Genomic DNA, 14,081 nt, shown 5'->3' with positions numbered 1-14,081 from the left:
CGATTGCTCGAGCAGGTTGACTTTGGTCCTCTTGTCAAAAAAGGCAACCTGGGCTTGTTACGTCCAAATGTGTTTCACCAGAGTTCTGAGGCAGATTAAGCAGCAATGTGCTGTCACAACATAGCCAAAAGCCCTTCACAGTCATACTCCCTCTCGCCTCTCCTAACGGTGGGTCTTTTGAAGGAAATCTCCAGTGGGAGCAGTTACACAAGTCTCCGTAAATGACTGCAGCTAAGAGCGGACAACGGTTTACACCCCTTGATCACACTGAGACGCCTTTTGTTCATTTAATGAAGGATAGTGATGTGTATGTTACTGCAAGGTCAATGAAAGGTGAGAAGCCTCGATTAACCAAAGACTAAACTGAAAGTGACAGCATGTTCACACAGTTTGGCAAATAATTGCAATTGCTCTACTTTTTACAGTTTGTTTGATCAAGTGAACAATCAATCTGAACACTTGTTAGTCTAAACACACTGACCAAGACCACTTGAGATGAGGTATGGTATACTTGGGCCAATGTTACAATGACAGGGAAGGACAAGGACAAGGAAATCAAGGCTATATAATAGGAAAGATCAGCAAAGGCGTATATTGACGGAACTCCAGATGCTTATTCTTAAATACTTCATGACACCTCAGCTAGAAAAAGTAGCAATAAATAAAACATGCATAGCTCTTTTAGAAGTTGCAAGTTTGTCACACAAGGTTACAAACAAATTGGTTGTAACCATATCCATATGCTATTCAGTGGAAACCTTCAAAAAGGTTAAAGATACCAGTGTGAACGCTGAGTAAACCCGGAGCAGGTGAGGGATTCTTTTTGGTTCCTTTGGCCCAGACAGGAGTAGCATGTTACAAATGTGAACGCTATTGTCCAAACCTACACAAACAGACCAAGTTGCTAAAACAGGTGGGTAAGTGGGAAAGCAGTATAATTCATGGACCAGTGCCAAAATGAATGCAGAAAACCGAGAAATTTCAGTTCAACATTTAAGATTGGCACAAGTGTCAACCTTTTCATATCACAGCCACGTACTAGGTGTGTCCGAAACCTTACAGGACTGGTTTCACAAAATATATGTTTCAAATACAAACTAAAAACGTAAAATGTTCCCCCTTTGAGCAGATCCCTCTGAAGTCAAACATACTTTGCCAGCCTTCACTGACACACACATTCATGCACTAGTGGAAGGACTTTCAGGACCATGTGCAGTTCTTTCATCACAATGTCCGCGGCTGCGAAAAGGGTAGTCTTAATGACCTCCTTGAGCTTAGGGAAAGATCACATGGAGCCAGGTCAGGGGAGTAGATAGTTTGCTCCAGCATGGCAATGTTCTTCTCAGCCAGGAACTCTCGGACGTGGAGGGCATTATGAGCAGACATTTTGTCTTGCTGACGAGTTGTCCTGCCACAATTCTCGGCTCGCCTTGCGCACTGAACGAAAAGAGAAAAAAAACGCCGCAGTATCTCTTTGAAGCTTGATCATCTGGCCCGCACTGAAGCGGAAAACCCATATTTTGTGGCATTTGTGATCCTTGTCCTGTAAGTCTTCTAACACACCTTGCATCTCCGTCTGTGGCGTTACCGCTCACGACAGAGGAACTTCCGACGCTTATTTTAGCAGCTCTTTGTGATACTTCAGTGGGTAAAAATAGCGCCATATAAAACCCAGAGTGTATGCAACTTGGCAGAAAGCATTATTTTTTTCGAAGTTTGAATTGTGCCACACAGTATTTGTATGTCACAGACCGTGTCTTTATTCAGATAGGCAGGTTCTGGTTTGACGATAAAGATGCAGGTGTGAGCACTAAGTGAATGAAGAGTGTAGGCTTACTATGTTTTTTTTCCTTTTGTCTGAACCAGAATACCAAATTACAAATCAAATCATCACAAACCTCTGTTCATACTAAGTATGAAGTTTAAACAGACCCTAAAATCTACCCCAGCAACTTGAATGGTCACAAAGATTACATCATTTCAGGGCTAAATGTATTGTACCCCGGGTGCAGTGTCCCCACATTGACTGGGTGGCAGCGGCTCGTGATGAGCGCCAGTCTCTTCTACTTCTCCGGGCCTGTCATCTGCTTTTATAGTTTATGGCATTCATGGAAAAGATGCGCAGTGGGGTTCGCGGCATATCCGGCGTCTACTGGCAACAACATTAAGACAGCTCCCAAGAAGTGGAAGCCAATGACTCATACTGTGTGGAGATTGTTAAGGGGGCGAGTGAAAGACCAAAGAGAGGTGGCTAACACACATCGACATGCATCATGTGGAGTTTAACCTGAGCGAACCAATGTTTTATGAAAACTATTTTCTTCGGCGACTGAATGACATTTGAAACCAGTTTTATTCAAGGGCTCACCCGGTACATTGAGTTTCAAATCCTGCATGTTGTCTTTATTTCATAGGTTAGCACTGTAACCTCCCACATCTTCCCTAATGCTTATGCACAGCTTTTCTTCTTCCTGCCAGCCCCCATCTTGACAAGGAATACTGTAATGTTGTAGTCAACACCAATACAGCCCAGGAATAACAGATACCTCTTATCCACCGGATTAGTGCCGTGTTCAATGTCTGCAGGCTTAATCCATGCAATCTACAATTTAAATCCTGCATAATCAATTAAGGCAGCGTATTGCATATGAAGTGTCAAAGGGCTAAAAAAAAATTATATAAATCATCCACTTTTCTGCAGCTGGTCTTTTGTGATTAATTTGGACAGAGTGTAGGGAAAATATAAAAGGGAATTGCTTTTAGTCGTATTAGGAATGCTCTGGACATGGAATATTTGGTAATTAATTGACACATTTGTTACTAATGAGAACACCCTTTTCTGCGGAAACTCTGTGTAGCTAGCTTTTAAAATAAAAGATAAGAAGGCTTGTTTCAAAAGCTATCTAGATGAACAGATGTCATTGCAATACATACATACATACATAATACATGATCTTGTTTTCCCATATTACCCACTCAACTTGCATGAAATAAAATATAATTATTTTTAATGAGTAATTTTGGGGAGTTTTGGGCATTGATTGTATTTGTTCAATTGTGCGGTGCCCAAATTTTGAAAAAATGCTGAACATTTTTGCAGTCTTTTGGTGCAAACATGTAATTTGAGTTCGACTGCTGTAAGTCACCAGCTCTTGTGTCAGTATCTTATAGAAAAACTGTACAAAGTGTGAAAGAAGCAGTCATGCTCAGTGAGCATGTCTGTCAAAGATGAGACAAAATATTACGTCATTAAAGTCTAGTTCTGCAGTTACCCTGCATAGCGCAGTGGTTAATATCTGGCTCGTAGCCAAAAGTCAAGCATTTGACAGCTTTTGCATATAGTTGCAATGCTGTGAACCAAGGATCGAATAGCACATAAGACAAACATGTTAAACAGACAAAGCAGTTCTAAAATGTATTGAAGTTGAATAATGTCAAGGCATAAAACCTTCAATCGTAATTTCTATAATATTAAGCATAATCCCTACAGGAAATTTTCCCAAAATGTAATTCGATTCCACATCAGTTTTAGGGATTGATGTACACTTTACTGGAGAAGTGTTATGAGCATAAACACTCTTACAGCATTATGTTCCGCCATAACTTAACTGTGACGTACTGGCACATTCCCAGACTGATCATCTAAAGGGGGAGTTTGCCATTTTGAAACTACTAGGAAGATTTGAATGTAGCCTCACTTGAATGTTCACGCTCCCCACCCAGCCCTCCTGTCTGTGACCAAAGCCACACGCCTCACGTCTGTAAACAAGTCAATCTTAGCCACGTTTGCTACATTTCTAACATGACTTGCGCATGTTGGAGTGTTGCAAAACACTAAATGCTACCCGTTCGATGTTGGGTTTATTTGGAATGTTAAGTGGAAACAGAGGCTGCTGTGTGTCCCCACGCGTATGCGATGTGCGCCCCCAAATGATTGGCAATGACAACATCCTTCGGTCACGCTTTCTACCTCTACAGTCCCCAATGGGCTATTCTTGTCGAGGCACAATGTGTTTTAAAATATTCATTAAAATTAAATTAGAAGCATAAGATGGTGCCAGAAATTGATTATTTTTTTTAAATAATTTTAATAATATTGCCAGTCCTATGAATAGAAGCCATCAAGCTATTCCATGCAAATTGGAGGTTTTAAAAGAATATATAACTTAGGATACGCAACTCTCTAAACAGAGGGCATACAGTATATCTACTGTGCAGCTTACGCTTTTACCATTGCAAGCGACATATAGTCCACACACAATTAGTCAGCCTGCCACACACAAGCTTACTGTAGCGGTCCAGTGACCTCTAAACTCAAAGGAGGACTCTAATCTTTGCAAATCTTCTAGCTACACCGCCTGTTCACTGGGTTTGTGAGCACTGTTGTCAATGATCTTACCACTGATTTCCATGAAGCACCCTCCAAGGGGAATGTAATGTACATTATTCTCAACAGCCACTCATGAGAGCCTGGCGTGTATATGAAAGGGCACACTAGAAAAGTGAATGTGTCAGAGAGCTAACAGTTCCTGGTTAGCATTTAAACACAGATTAATTGTAAACTAAATACGGGGAGGGCGTGCATTTGGAGGGCATTGGCAAGAGTTTCATTTATTCACAAAGAGTTCAGGCAGCACTGATGCCGTAATGGCCATTCAAGCGTCATTCATTATTCATTGGGATCAATCAGCAACAAACTTGAAAAGGTCAAGGTGAATGTGGAGAGCTCCGATTGCACAGAGTCAAAAATATATCCTTTGAGAAACGTGACTATTTAATTGGGATTCATGATGCAGCACATAAGTCATGTTTTAGGTTGCTATTCTATTCCATGGTTTTGAATGACTGCAAAAATAAGTGTCATTCCTCTTCCTTTACAGATAGCAGTTGCTTTGTTCATATTCATTTATACTCAAATATTAACGCCAAGTTATTAAAGCCATAACATGCCTAATCCCTGAAGATGTGGGCCAGTAAATTAATTTAAAAAAACTCTTCATAAATGCCCTTGGATGGCTGTGAAGGAATGAGATATAATCCAACTGGAGGTGAATGCACTGAACTCAACGACACACAGACAAAAGTTCCAAGTGTAAAATGTCAAACGGGTCAAGTTTTTAGCGGAGCGATTTATCCGCAAGAATAAGTGACACCATTTTGAAGTGGATCAGAAACGGCTTTGGCTTCTACTGCTTCCCTTGTGATAGTGTCTTCTTGCTGTGATCTAATTAGAGATTAAAAGGAGCAGCTTCCTACTACGACTGGGTGTCACGTCACCACTTTAAATGGCAGTTGTTGTTGCTTTTACCATCCACCAATAATAATAATAAAAATAATATTAGTTTACTAGAGGCATATCCAAGTTGCCAGGCAATGATGAGTTTGTTCATAAAGGACCGTGATAGCGAGAGGACACGCTGTGGTAACTACATCAGAGAGGACCCTGGGGCGCCGCAGCCAAGAATTCAACCTGCTCTGAGTCTAGTGATGCATCCTATAGTTGTTCAATAAGGAACGTAGCGTGATACGCATGGATGCATTAGAAGACGTGCACTGCCAAACAAAAGAAGTGGAAAGATAAATCCTAGCCACCAGCATGCTGCTTTATCCCCCCCCCCCCCCCTTCAATCAGACAGTCTGTGTGCTTGCTTTCAGGTTAGACTTGCGAGGACTCATCAGCATCTCTTTTAAATTGGGACACGGTACCCTCCAGCATGGACACTGTGTGACATGACGCGTGAGCCTCAGTGTCTCATTCAAGGCTGTGATGACTTGGGTTTGAAGTTAACCAAAGTCTCACAGTTCCCGACGTTTTTTTTTTTATTATTATTATTGCCAACGACGACATAGGAGTGTAAAAAAAAAAGAGGAGCCTATCAGCTCATAAAAAGCCTGAAGAAACAGTCCTTATTTGAAAGAGAGTCAGCTGTCCGACTAAAACTTTATATCTATGCTTCATGACAATTACTTTTTTAACATTCCTGCATGTGGCTAAAAACAGTAAAGGTGCTTTGAAACGGCATGTATCTCCTACAAACATAACAGGTCGCCAATTAAATTACTTATTCACTTAATTCACTTTTTGTATGAAGACGAGCTTGGTCTTAAAAGACTGATTAATTGTTCCGCCTTAAAAACTAAGTGCCAACAATCCCAGGTAATTAACATAATGTTTTGAGTAGATGACAATTAAGGCATACCGTATGTGAGGTGAACGATGTCTGACTAATGCCCTTGTGCCAAAATTGGGTGGCTAAATTAGCCACTAAATGATGAATTGCGCTTACGACAACGTAATGCTTTTGAGTGGCAACGTGACAAGATTTCACAAAAATTACAGTCTGACAAGCTGAATCAAGTTGCAACGGTCACATCAACCTGAACGCAACACACCAAGAGTTTTCAAAATTTGATGATGGTTCCCGTAGAAATTTTCCTTTTTTTTGTTGTCTGGCTAACAAAATGTAACCTTGCTCTGCAAGCTGAATTCTCGCAGTATTTGTGAGTTCACAAACTCCCGAGAATACATCATGTACCGACGAGCCTGTTGATTTTCACCGATCCGAACCACTGGCGGTTTGGACCAATCCCTGAGCGCGCGACATTGTGTTTGGGGGCAGGATATGCAGCTTTGACGAAGCCAGGAAATGCCCACACCGTAGGAAGCAATTTAACCTAACATGGACAAATGGACGCCGCAATTAATTCTATTCTCTTAGAATTACTCACAGTTTCTTTGTTGGGTGCTGAAAAGCGAGACACACTTCGTTCTTTTTAGCTGGTAAAGATGTTTGTGCTTTTTTTACCCCTACGACGAGAACAAAGACGATATTTTCCACCGTGGCCGTGATTGGTCAAAACAAGTTAGGTAGACGTGCAAAAGACCACATCGTTTAATCAACTCTACGTATTGTTCAGAATGACCCGCCTTTCCTGAGCAAATCCCAGATTGATATTGTAGGAAACTTCCTTGAGTGAATCACAATTATCAATCTGGCTATTGCCAGGTTAAAAAAAAAGTACCTTTTAAAGAAAAAAAATCTGATCAAAAACACCCTCAAATTAGTGTAAAAAAGTATAGTATCGGCGCATCCAACATTGGAGAACTGTAATCCAAATTTGATGCTGGTATCAGTATCGATTCATCGGATCCCTTATAAAAAGTGTGTTCATCATGTGAAGCCTTAATTACATTTACAATGTCTCTGTACTAACACACATTCTGGAGCACTTGAACATTGTTGTATCTGTAAAAAACAACAACCTGGATTTCAATTTCTGGTAACACTAGGAGTCATTTTGTCAGTTGTGAAACAAAGGGTTGTGGTCAGGTAGCGACTGTGAATGTGAGATGGTTGGCAAAACTCGGGAGGGGAAAATTGCATTGAAATGACTCCAAGCGGTTTTTAGTGTTATCGAAAAGACCTGGTAGCATGAACCGGAGAACAGCCGTGGTTCTGGTAATAAAAGATAAACTCTTTGGCAGCCTAAAGCTAAACTCTGGCACTTAATCAGTGTGCCAAGCGTATTCCGACAAACTTTGATGGTCCTCTTCCTTAAGCCCTACAAAGCAGAGGCCACGGTATGCCGAAAGCTTTGACAAACTGCTACGTGTCCACAGGGATGCCACACTCAAAATTCTGGCCTTGTTTAATTTAATGAGTGATGTGAGCCCACTGTTCTCATTTCCTAATGGAGCTGACATCTATGCATCTTGCTTGAATTGTAGAACAGTTCCAGGTTAGTACAATGCAAAAAAATAATAATTTCTATCTTCATTTTTCAAAGCACCGAGTGACACAAGTCCGTGCTTGATCAATGCTGTGTTAAACCTTGATATGAGTGTGTGACGCATGGAAGCTCACAACAATTAAAGATGCTGAAGAATCAGTTAGCACTGACTGCACTTGTCCTTAAGAAAAGGCGTTTATGGACCTCCCACAGCGCTGGCTTGCTAGGTCACGTAAACGTGTAATGTCATCTTTTTTGCGTCCTGAGGCAGCGCTTCTCCCTTTTCTACGCTCTCAGACCTGGATCTGTCTAATCCGATCCCCGTCACCACCGAGTCGAGTGTTCCTGACGAGAACGAAAACAGCCACTGTGGCTTGGACCTATTATTTTCATTGATACTCTGTGTATTTATTTTAATTTTATTTTTTAAATAAAAAGTGTGAGTGTGAGATAGTAGATTATACAATTCGTGGTAGAATGTTTAAAGGGGACATGTAATTCATCTTAAATCTGTTTAAATAATCCAGACCTGGGTTCCAAAAATATCAGGAAAAGAAAATCACGTCTTGCATTTTACCTCCTCTTTGTGCTTCTCCTAATAACCGCTTCCCAAAGGTGCAGGTGTCTGTTTTTACTACGGCTTTGCATAATAAAGCTAGACATTGCCCAAAGGCTTGTTTGGATATGAAATATTTGCAAAAGCCCAAAAGAGTGTCTGCTAATTTCAAAGCAAATTCATTCCGGTTGCAATACCAATGCTTTTATTTTTCATTGTGGGTTTATTTTGCCTAAATAAAGGATAATGATAGTATACTCTGTGACTAAAGAGGTTGCTTTCAGTCTATGTGAAAGTTTTTTTCCCTCTTTTTCTGTGTGCTATAATGCTATTTGAACTTGTGGCTGTTGCTATTGGCAATGTTGAGTCAGACATAAGGAAGCATGCAGCCTGAGTTTGCAGGCAGCCATGCGTCCGTCCATCTTATGCTGGGCATGGAACAGCGTGGAACGAGCCTGTGTCGTCATCGTGATGATGTAACACAGACTAAGAGATACAATCCCACTGTAAACAAGTAAGCCCGGCACAACATAATCATGCAGAGGGGCATATGTCCACTAGTTGAGCTTTCTTTCTTTTTCATCAATTGAACATGTTCTACTCAAACTAACCACATAGTGTTTGGTGGTTCATAGGGGTGTTAGAAAAAATCGATTCGGCAATATATCGTGATATTACAGCGCGCAATTCTCGAATCGATTCGATATGTGGCCGAATTGATTTTTTTAACATAATTTTTTTATGGGAATATTCAACAAAGCGTCTTACTTAGGGTTAGGATTTACACATTAAGCCTTAATATTTAATTTCAGTGCTGTTCAAGCATGAAACAGACTGCAACCTGTTTGTTAAATGTAGTGTCTCAGTTATAAGCCTGAATTTTCAGGAAAACAAACATTTTCATACAAATCTTACAGTTTACTGATTAGTATTTTCTAAATTTGAGTTTTAAAAAAAATCGCAATAATCAATTTCTAGATTCGTACCGGGATTAATCTGTATCAAATCAAATCGTGACCTATGAATCGTGATACGAATCAAATTGCCAGGTACTAGGCAATTCACACCCCCTAGTGGTTCAGAAATTTATCGGGTTAATGGTAATGTTAACCAAGACCCACATTGTGTTTGTTGACTATTTATTATGGATACTTGGAAAGGCATAAGAATTGATTATTTAGATTTTGGATGTTGGGAATTAGATCGATTGTGCTGAAGTGATTGTTGGGTAATTCAAAACAACAATTAATTATCATTACTTGATATGGGAAGATTTGTCAAATTCAGTGTTTCACATAACTCTTCTTCTATTGCTTAAAAGCTCTGCGGGGTCCATAATTTGCATCTGTTCCCTTTTACATTGTGGAACTGCGAGTCTGCTACCTTTTCCTGCCGCAGAGCATGCATTTTTAAACACTACTATAATTCAGTTGAGACACAATGCATGGATGTTTCTCAGAATTCATACCTCACCTGTGGTGCCAGCTCCCCTACTGTGTCGACTGAGGTTGTGCCGACACTGTTCCTAAAAAAGGTGGTTTAGTTTGAAAGAAACCATTTTTTGTCCTCCCAAGTGCAGCAGTGTTGACTGCAGTAATTCAAAATGAAGTTAGTCAGCTTTGAAACATTTGTCTGTTCAAATGTGTTTTCCTTTTTAAAGTAAAAAACAAAACAAAAGTAATAATTCTAAGATAAGCGAAACACAACAGAAGGTTTCCTTCCTTGAGGGTTAGGATACAGATTATTAGCTGTTGTTATATTACAATATAAATAATACAGTATAACCGACCGTTAGCGCCTGTGAGCTCTTTATGATATTTGCGCAATCTGACTGGATTTTACTCTATGGTCCTTAATTTACAAGTTATGTTCCTAATGTTGCAAATAGGGATGCGCCAAAATGAAAATTATTGGCCGAAAACTATAAGAACTGTAAATACTGTACCTTAAAAGCCTTTTAGAAAATGTTTCTTTTAATTCCTCTCCTTTTAATCCCTCGGCTGGATGATTGCACTTTGCCAAATTTGTTCAGGGTATGTTCAAATTGCAGCCCAATTCTACCTCTTTTGACGAATGAGTCATGCATCAGATTTTTACATAGCAATGTGAAGAAGTACAATTCAGATTTGTTCATATCCAGGCCAGCCCAATCCTCTTACATGTGTGGATGCGCGCACCAGCTGCGTAAACGACACATTACCGGTACTCCAAATTAAATAGTTAAACTGCCGTTTTTGTCAATCCTTCATTATTTTAGTTTGAATATATATTCTATGTAGGAAAGTATTTGATACAAAAAAATACTTAATTACGCAAACTCTTGTTTACTATCGCTAAACCAACCACTCATTTCTAATGCTTATAGTAATTAAGGCGCTACTTTCTCAAATGCATTTGGTCCCATAAAGAAAAACGTTTTGATAGTTCTACACTGTTTTTGTACTCAATGTGACACATAAGCAACAACACAATAATATAACACGAGGATGAAGTGGCGTATGTCATTTCAAGAACTTTATTTGCATCACTAACAGGTGTGGATCTACCAAACTGTCGTAACACTTACCATACGGCCATACAATGCTATAAGCGTGTGGTCATACTTTACCAAAAATGAAACCGGTAGCACGTTCACTTGCAAAATATGCAAGTCTCTCTTCAATTACGACAAAAGCACATGTGAAAGAGAAACAGTGAAGCAGAGACTTGCCTAATTTTAAACCTAGCTACAATGTCCCATCTTACAACACACGCTATGCTATAGAAGACGAGATAAGGCCGACTCATTCATTAGAAAAAATACACAGGGCTCCCACTAATTACACCAACATTGAGCGTCATGCGTATTCTCCATCATTTATGTTTTTTGGTTTCTATGTTTTTATGTGAAAACTGAGTCATTCTATCGAGGGTCGGAGTCCTGCAGGTTTTGGAGGGTTCCTTCTTCCAACACGAGCTGATTCCAATCAACAGGATCGTTATCAGGCTTATGCAGAGCTTGCTGATGAGCTGATCATATACCAGCTGTGTTGGAGGAGGGAAACATCCAAAACCTGCAGGACTCCGGCCCTCGGGGACCGAGTTTGCCCATCACTGCACTAGATCAACATCAAATATTGCTAATGCCCATGTCCAATTACATTCACTGACAACACTGCAAAAGAAACACGCTCTGGTATGTCATACCCACCCCAACTATACTCATATCTAAATTAAAATGAGATCTTCCACTCTTGAATGGTGTTCTCTTCACACTCCCACCATTTGACAGCTTCCATCCATAACGTAGGTGCCATTGGCTGCCGTGATGAATGCCGTCGCCCTTCGCCGTACACGCCGGCTGGATGGTTTCTCACAAAAAGCGGCGAGGCACGTGATCAACAAAGCACAGTCGTGACGCTCTTCTCACAAACGCCTGTAAACACGCGAGGAGGAGCCACGGGTCAGGACTCACTCCCTCAGCATTTTCCCCGCCCGAGAAACACCCCCACTCGGCAAGACGGATTAAACGGCTATCCCACGCCAAACCGTGCGCCACTCCGTGCCACGCACCACCCCTTCATATGTCAACTCTTTAATTATTTACTTAAATATCCGTGATGAGGTTATCACAAATGTAATCTGACAAAGCCCACCCTCCACACACACACCACTGCGCTTACATAACGACGCGTTTCACCAACTTAGAGGATCTCATTTCAAAGCCTTTATCGGGGAATCAGCTTACATAACAGACGATTCAGAGTAGGAGTTGGTGTGTGTTTATGTGGGTATGCATCTCAGTGTGCTGGAGAGGGAGCAAATGAAGCGGCGTTCTCCCTGACAGACCCTTGATACAGCCCAGCATCGCCTGTCATGGACTATCCCCCCACACCCCCGCCCCTTACTCCTCTAAACGCTCTGCACCTGCTGTACACAATAACAGGTGCATTGCAAGTGTGTCATATCGGCCAGTATCTCTCTCTCTCTCTCTCTCTTTCTCTCTGGGCGTGCTGAAGGGGAGCCCAGCATCACTCCCCATCCATAACAAACAGGTCCCACACAAGAGCAGTGGACGACAACAACACAGCAGTGTACGCAGGCCAACATAAATCCCCTTGACATATTACCCCAACACATTATCCACACCCTCCCCCCCCCCCATTGCTACCCTTTGAGACTGCCCCTCCCCGCGCCCCTTGTGACGGACCACAATTTATGCCATGCAAAATAATGCAAAGTCAGCGTAAAAAAAAAAAAAAAATGAGTTGTGGGTAGTCCAGGGTGGGCAAGAGACAAGAAATAGGGCGCGGAGTAAGCTAATTAACATGAGCCGCAGCACCTGCCTGACAGGGCGCCTTGGGGGGCGGAGGAAGACGAGGAGGGGGAAGACCCAAGGATGGCGACCGAGCGAGCGTCCTGCCCGCTACTACTGTACTACCACTGTTATTAGCGATATGAATACACTTTACAGCGAGTTAATAAAAGTCTCTTACCCGCACAGCCCACAAGAAGCAGGGCTACAAAGATGTCCCCGGACCGGACCATGGCAAAGTCCCCCCACCCCCTTCCACTTGAGGCGAGCGCTCGAACGGTGAAATGACTCGTGGGCTAGGCTCCTCTTCTCCCCCAACGGCGGTTGTGTGAGTCGCCCTCGGATTTGTGGCGGTGGGCTCCAGTCCTTAGAAGGCGTTCATCCTAAAATGGAAGCGCTCCGTGTGGCTCGTTCGGCGGTCAGCGGGAGGATGGAGGAGGAGGGCGAGTCGCTGGTTGACGGTGGTGCTTCTGATGGGGTGATGATGAGCGCCACAGCGCCGTTCAAAGTGTGACTGACAAGCCGAGCCTGCTCACACGCGCGAATCAATGCGCGAGGCAGGGACGATGCACCTCCCGTTAAATAGTGCACCTGTGACAAATAAAGGACGGACCTGATGTGGGCCCTAATAGGTGCATACAATGGTCTCCAATAGTTATATTCAATTGTAGAGAGTAGCACCTTTATGTGTTCAAAATCTCTCTATTTTTTTTAAATATTATTATTAACTCTTTGACTGCCAGACGTTTTTAGAAAAGGGATGCCGTCAGTGCCAGCCGATTTAAGCATTTTGACTGATCTTTCAAGGTCCACAGAAAATGTTCTGTTTGGACTATGGAAACACGCATACTACCAAATGAAAGATTGGACCTTCATCTTTCATCAGAAAAAAAAGTTTGTTTCTACCTTATTCCGTTCTTTAGTAATCAACAATAGAAAATGGTTAGTTTGACCCAATTTCGCCTGTTTTGGACCAAAATACGGAGAAATCAAGCTTTTAGTGAAACGATATTATTTCATGCATTCTAGTGAATTTGACACTTCTTTTTGTCCATGAATGATGCCACAAACACCTAAATAGTGCTTTACTTCTATAAAACACTACCACCAAGAATGAAAAAGTGTTTTTTGATAGCAAAATACGTTTATTTACATTCAACAGTGTAACAATTTGACAACAATTTGGCAAACTATTTACAAATGTGTGCAACTGTGGTACTATTTACAAATATGTGGATGTTTCAACGACAGTTTTTCTTTTTGTAACACTCTCCTGCGTGCAAGAAGACGCAACAGCATTTGCACAACAGATTGCCTCTTCGCGTGCTCCACTTTCTTGCAGGCCGTTTTTTCCGGGGAATAGCAAGTATATACTGCAGTGTGTGTTGCCATCAAGTCTAATATCAGGATCATGCTACGGTTTCGTTACGTCTCGCTTCCTCGTGTCCTTCAGTTGCTACACCGGGTTGTAAGAGATGTTCTGATCCATTTTATCTACTC

At 41.5% G+C, this 14,081-nt stretch overlaps 1 protein-coding gene across 4 annotated transcripts in view; it reads right to left on the bottom strand.

Annotated features, from left to right (window-relative positions):
* The window catches only part of ncam1b (neural cell adhesion molecule 1b), a 68,587-nt gene extending 55,473 nt beyond the window's left edge, over nt 1-13,114 (bottom strand). For all 4 annotated transcript variants that reach the window (XM_086081496.1, XM_086081493.1, XM_086081494.1 and 1 more), the window contains exon 1: nt 12,763-13,114. In XM_086081496.1, coding sequence (XP_085937622.1) covers nt 12,763-12,814 — 52 coding nt within the window. In that variant the 5' untranslated portion in view covers nt 12,815-13,114. The remainder of the gene's footprint in view (nt 1-12,762) is intronic.
* Between the last annotated feature and the right edge of the window lie 967 nt (nt 13,115-14,081).

This window comes from Leptonotus elevatus, chromosome 7 (genome assembly GCF_054856555.1).
Source record: "Leptonotus elevatus isolate MCC_2025b chromosome 7, RoL_Lele_1.0, whole genome shotgun sequence".
Lineage (NCBI taxonomy): Eukaryota > Metazoa > Chordata > Actinopteri > Syngnathiformes > Syngnathidae > Leptonotus > Leptonotus elevatus.
This window is presented reverse-complemented; position numbering and strand designations above follow the sequence as displayed.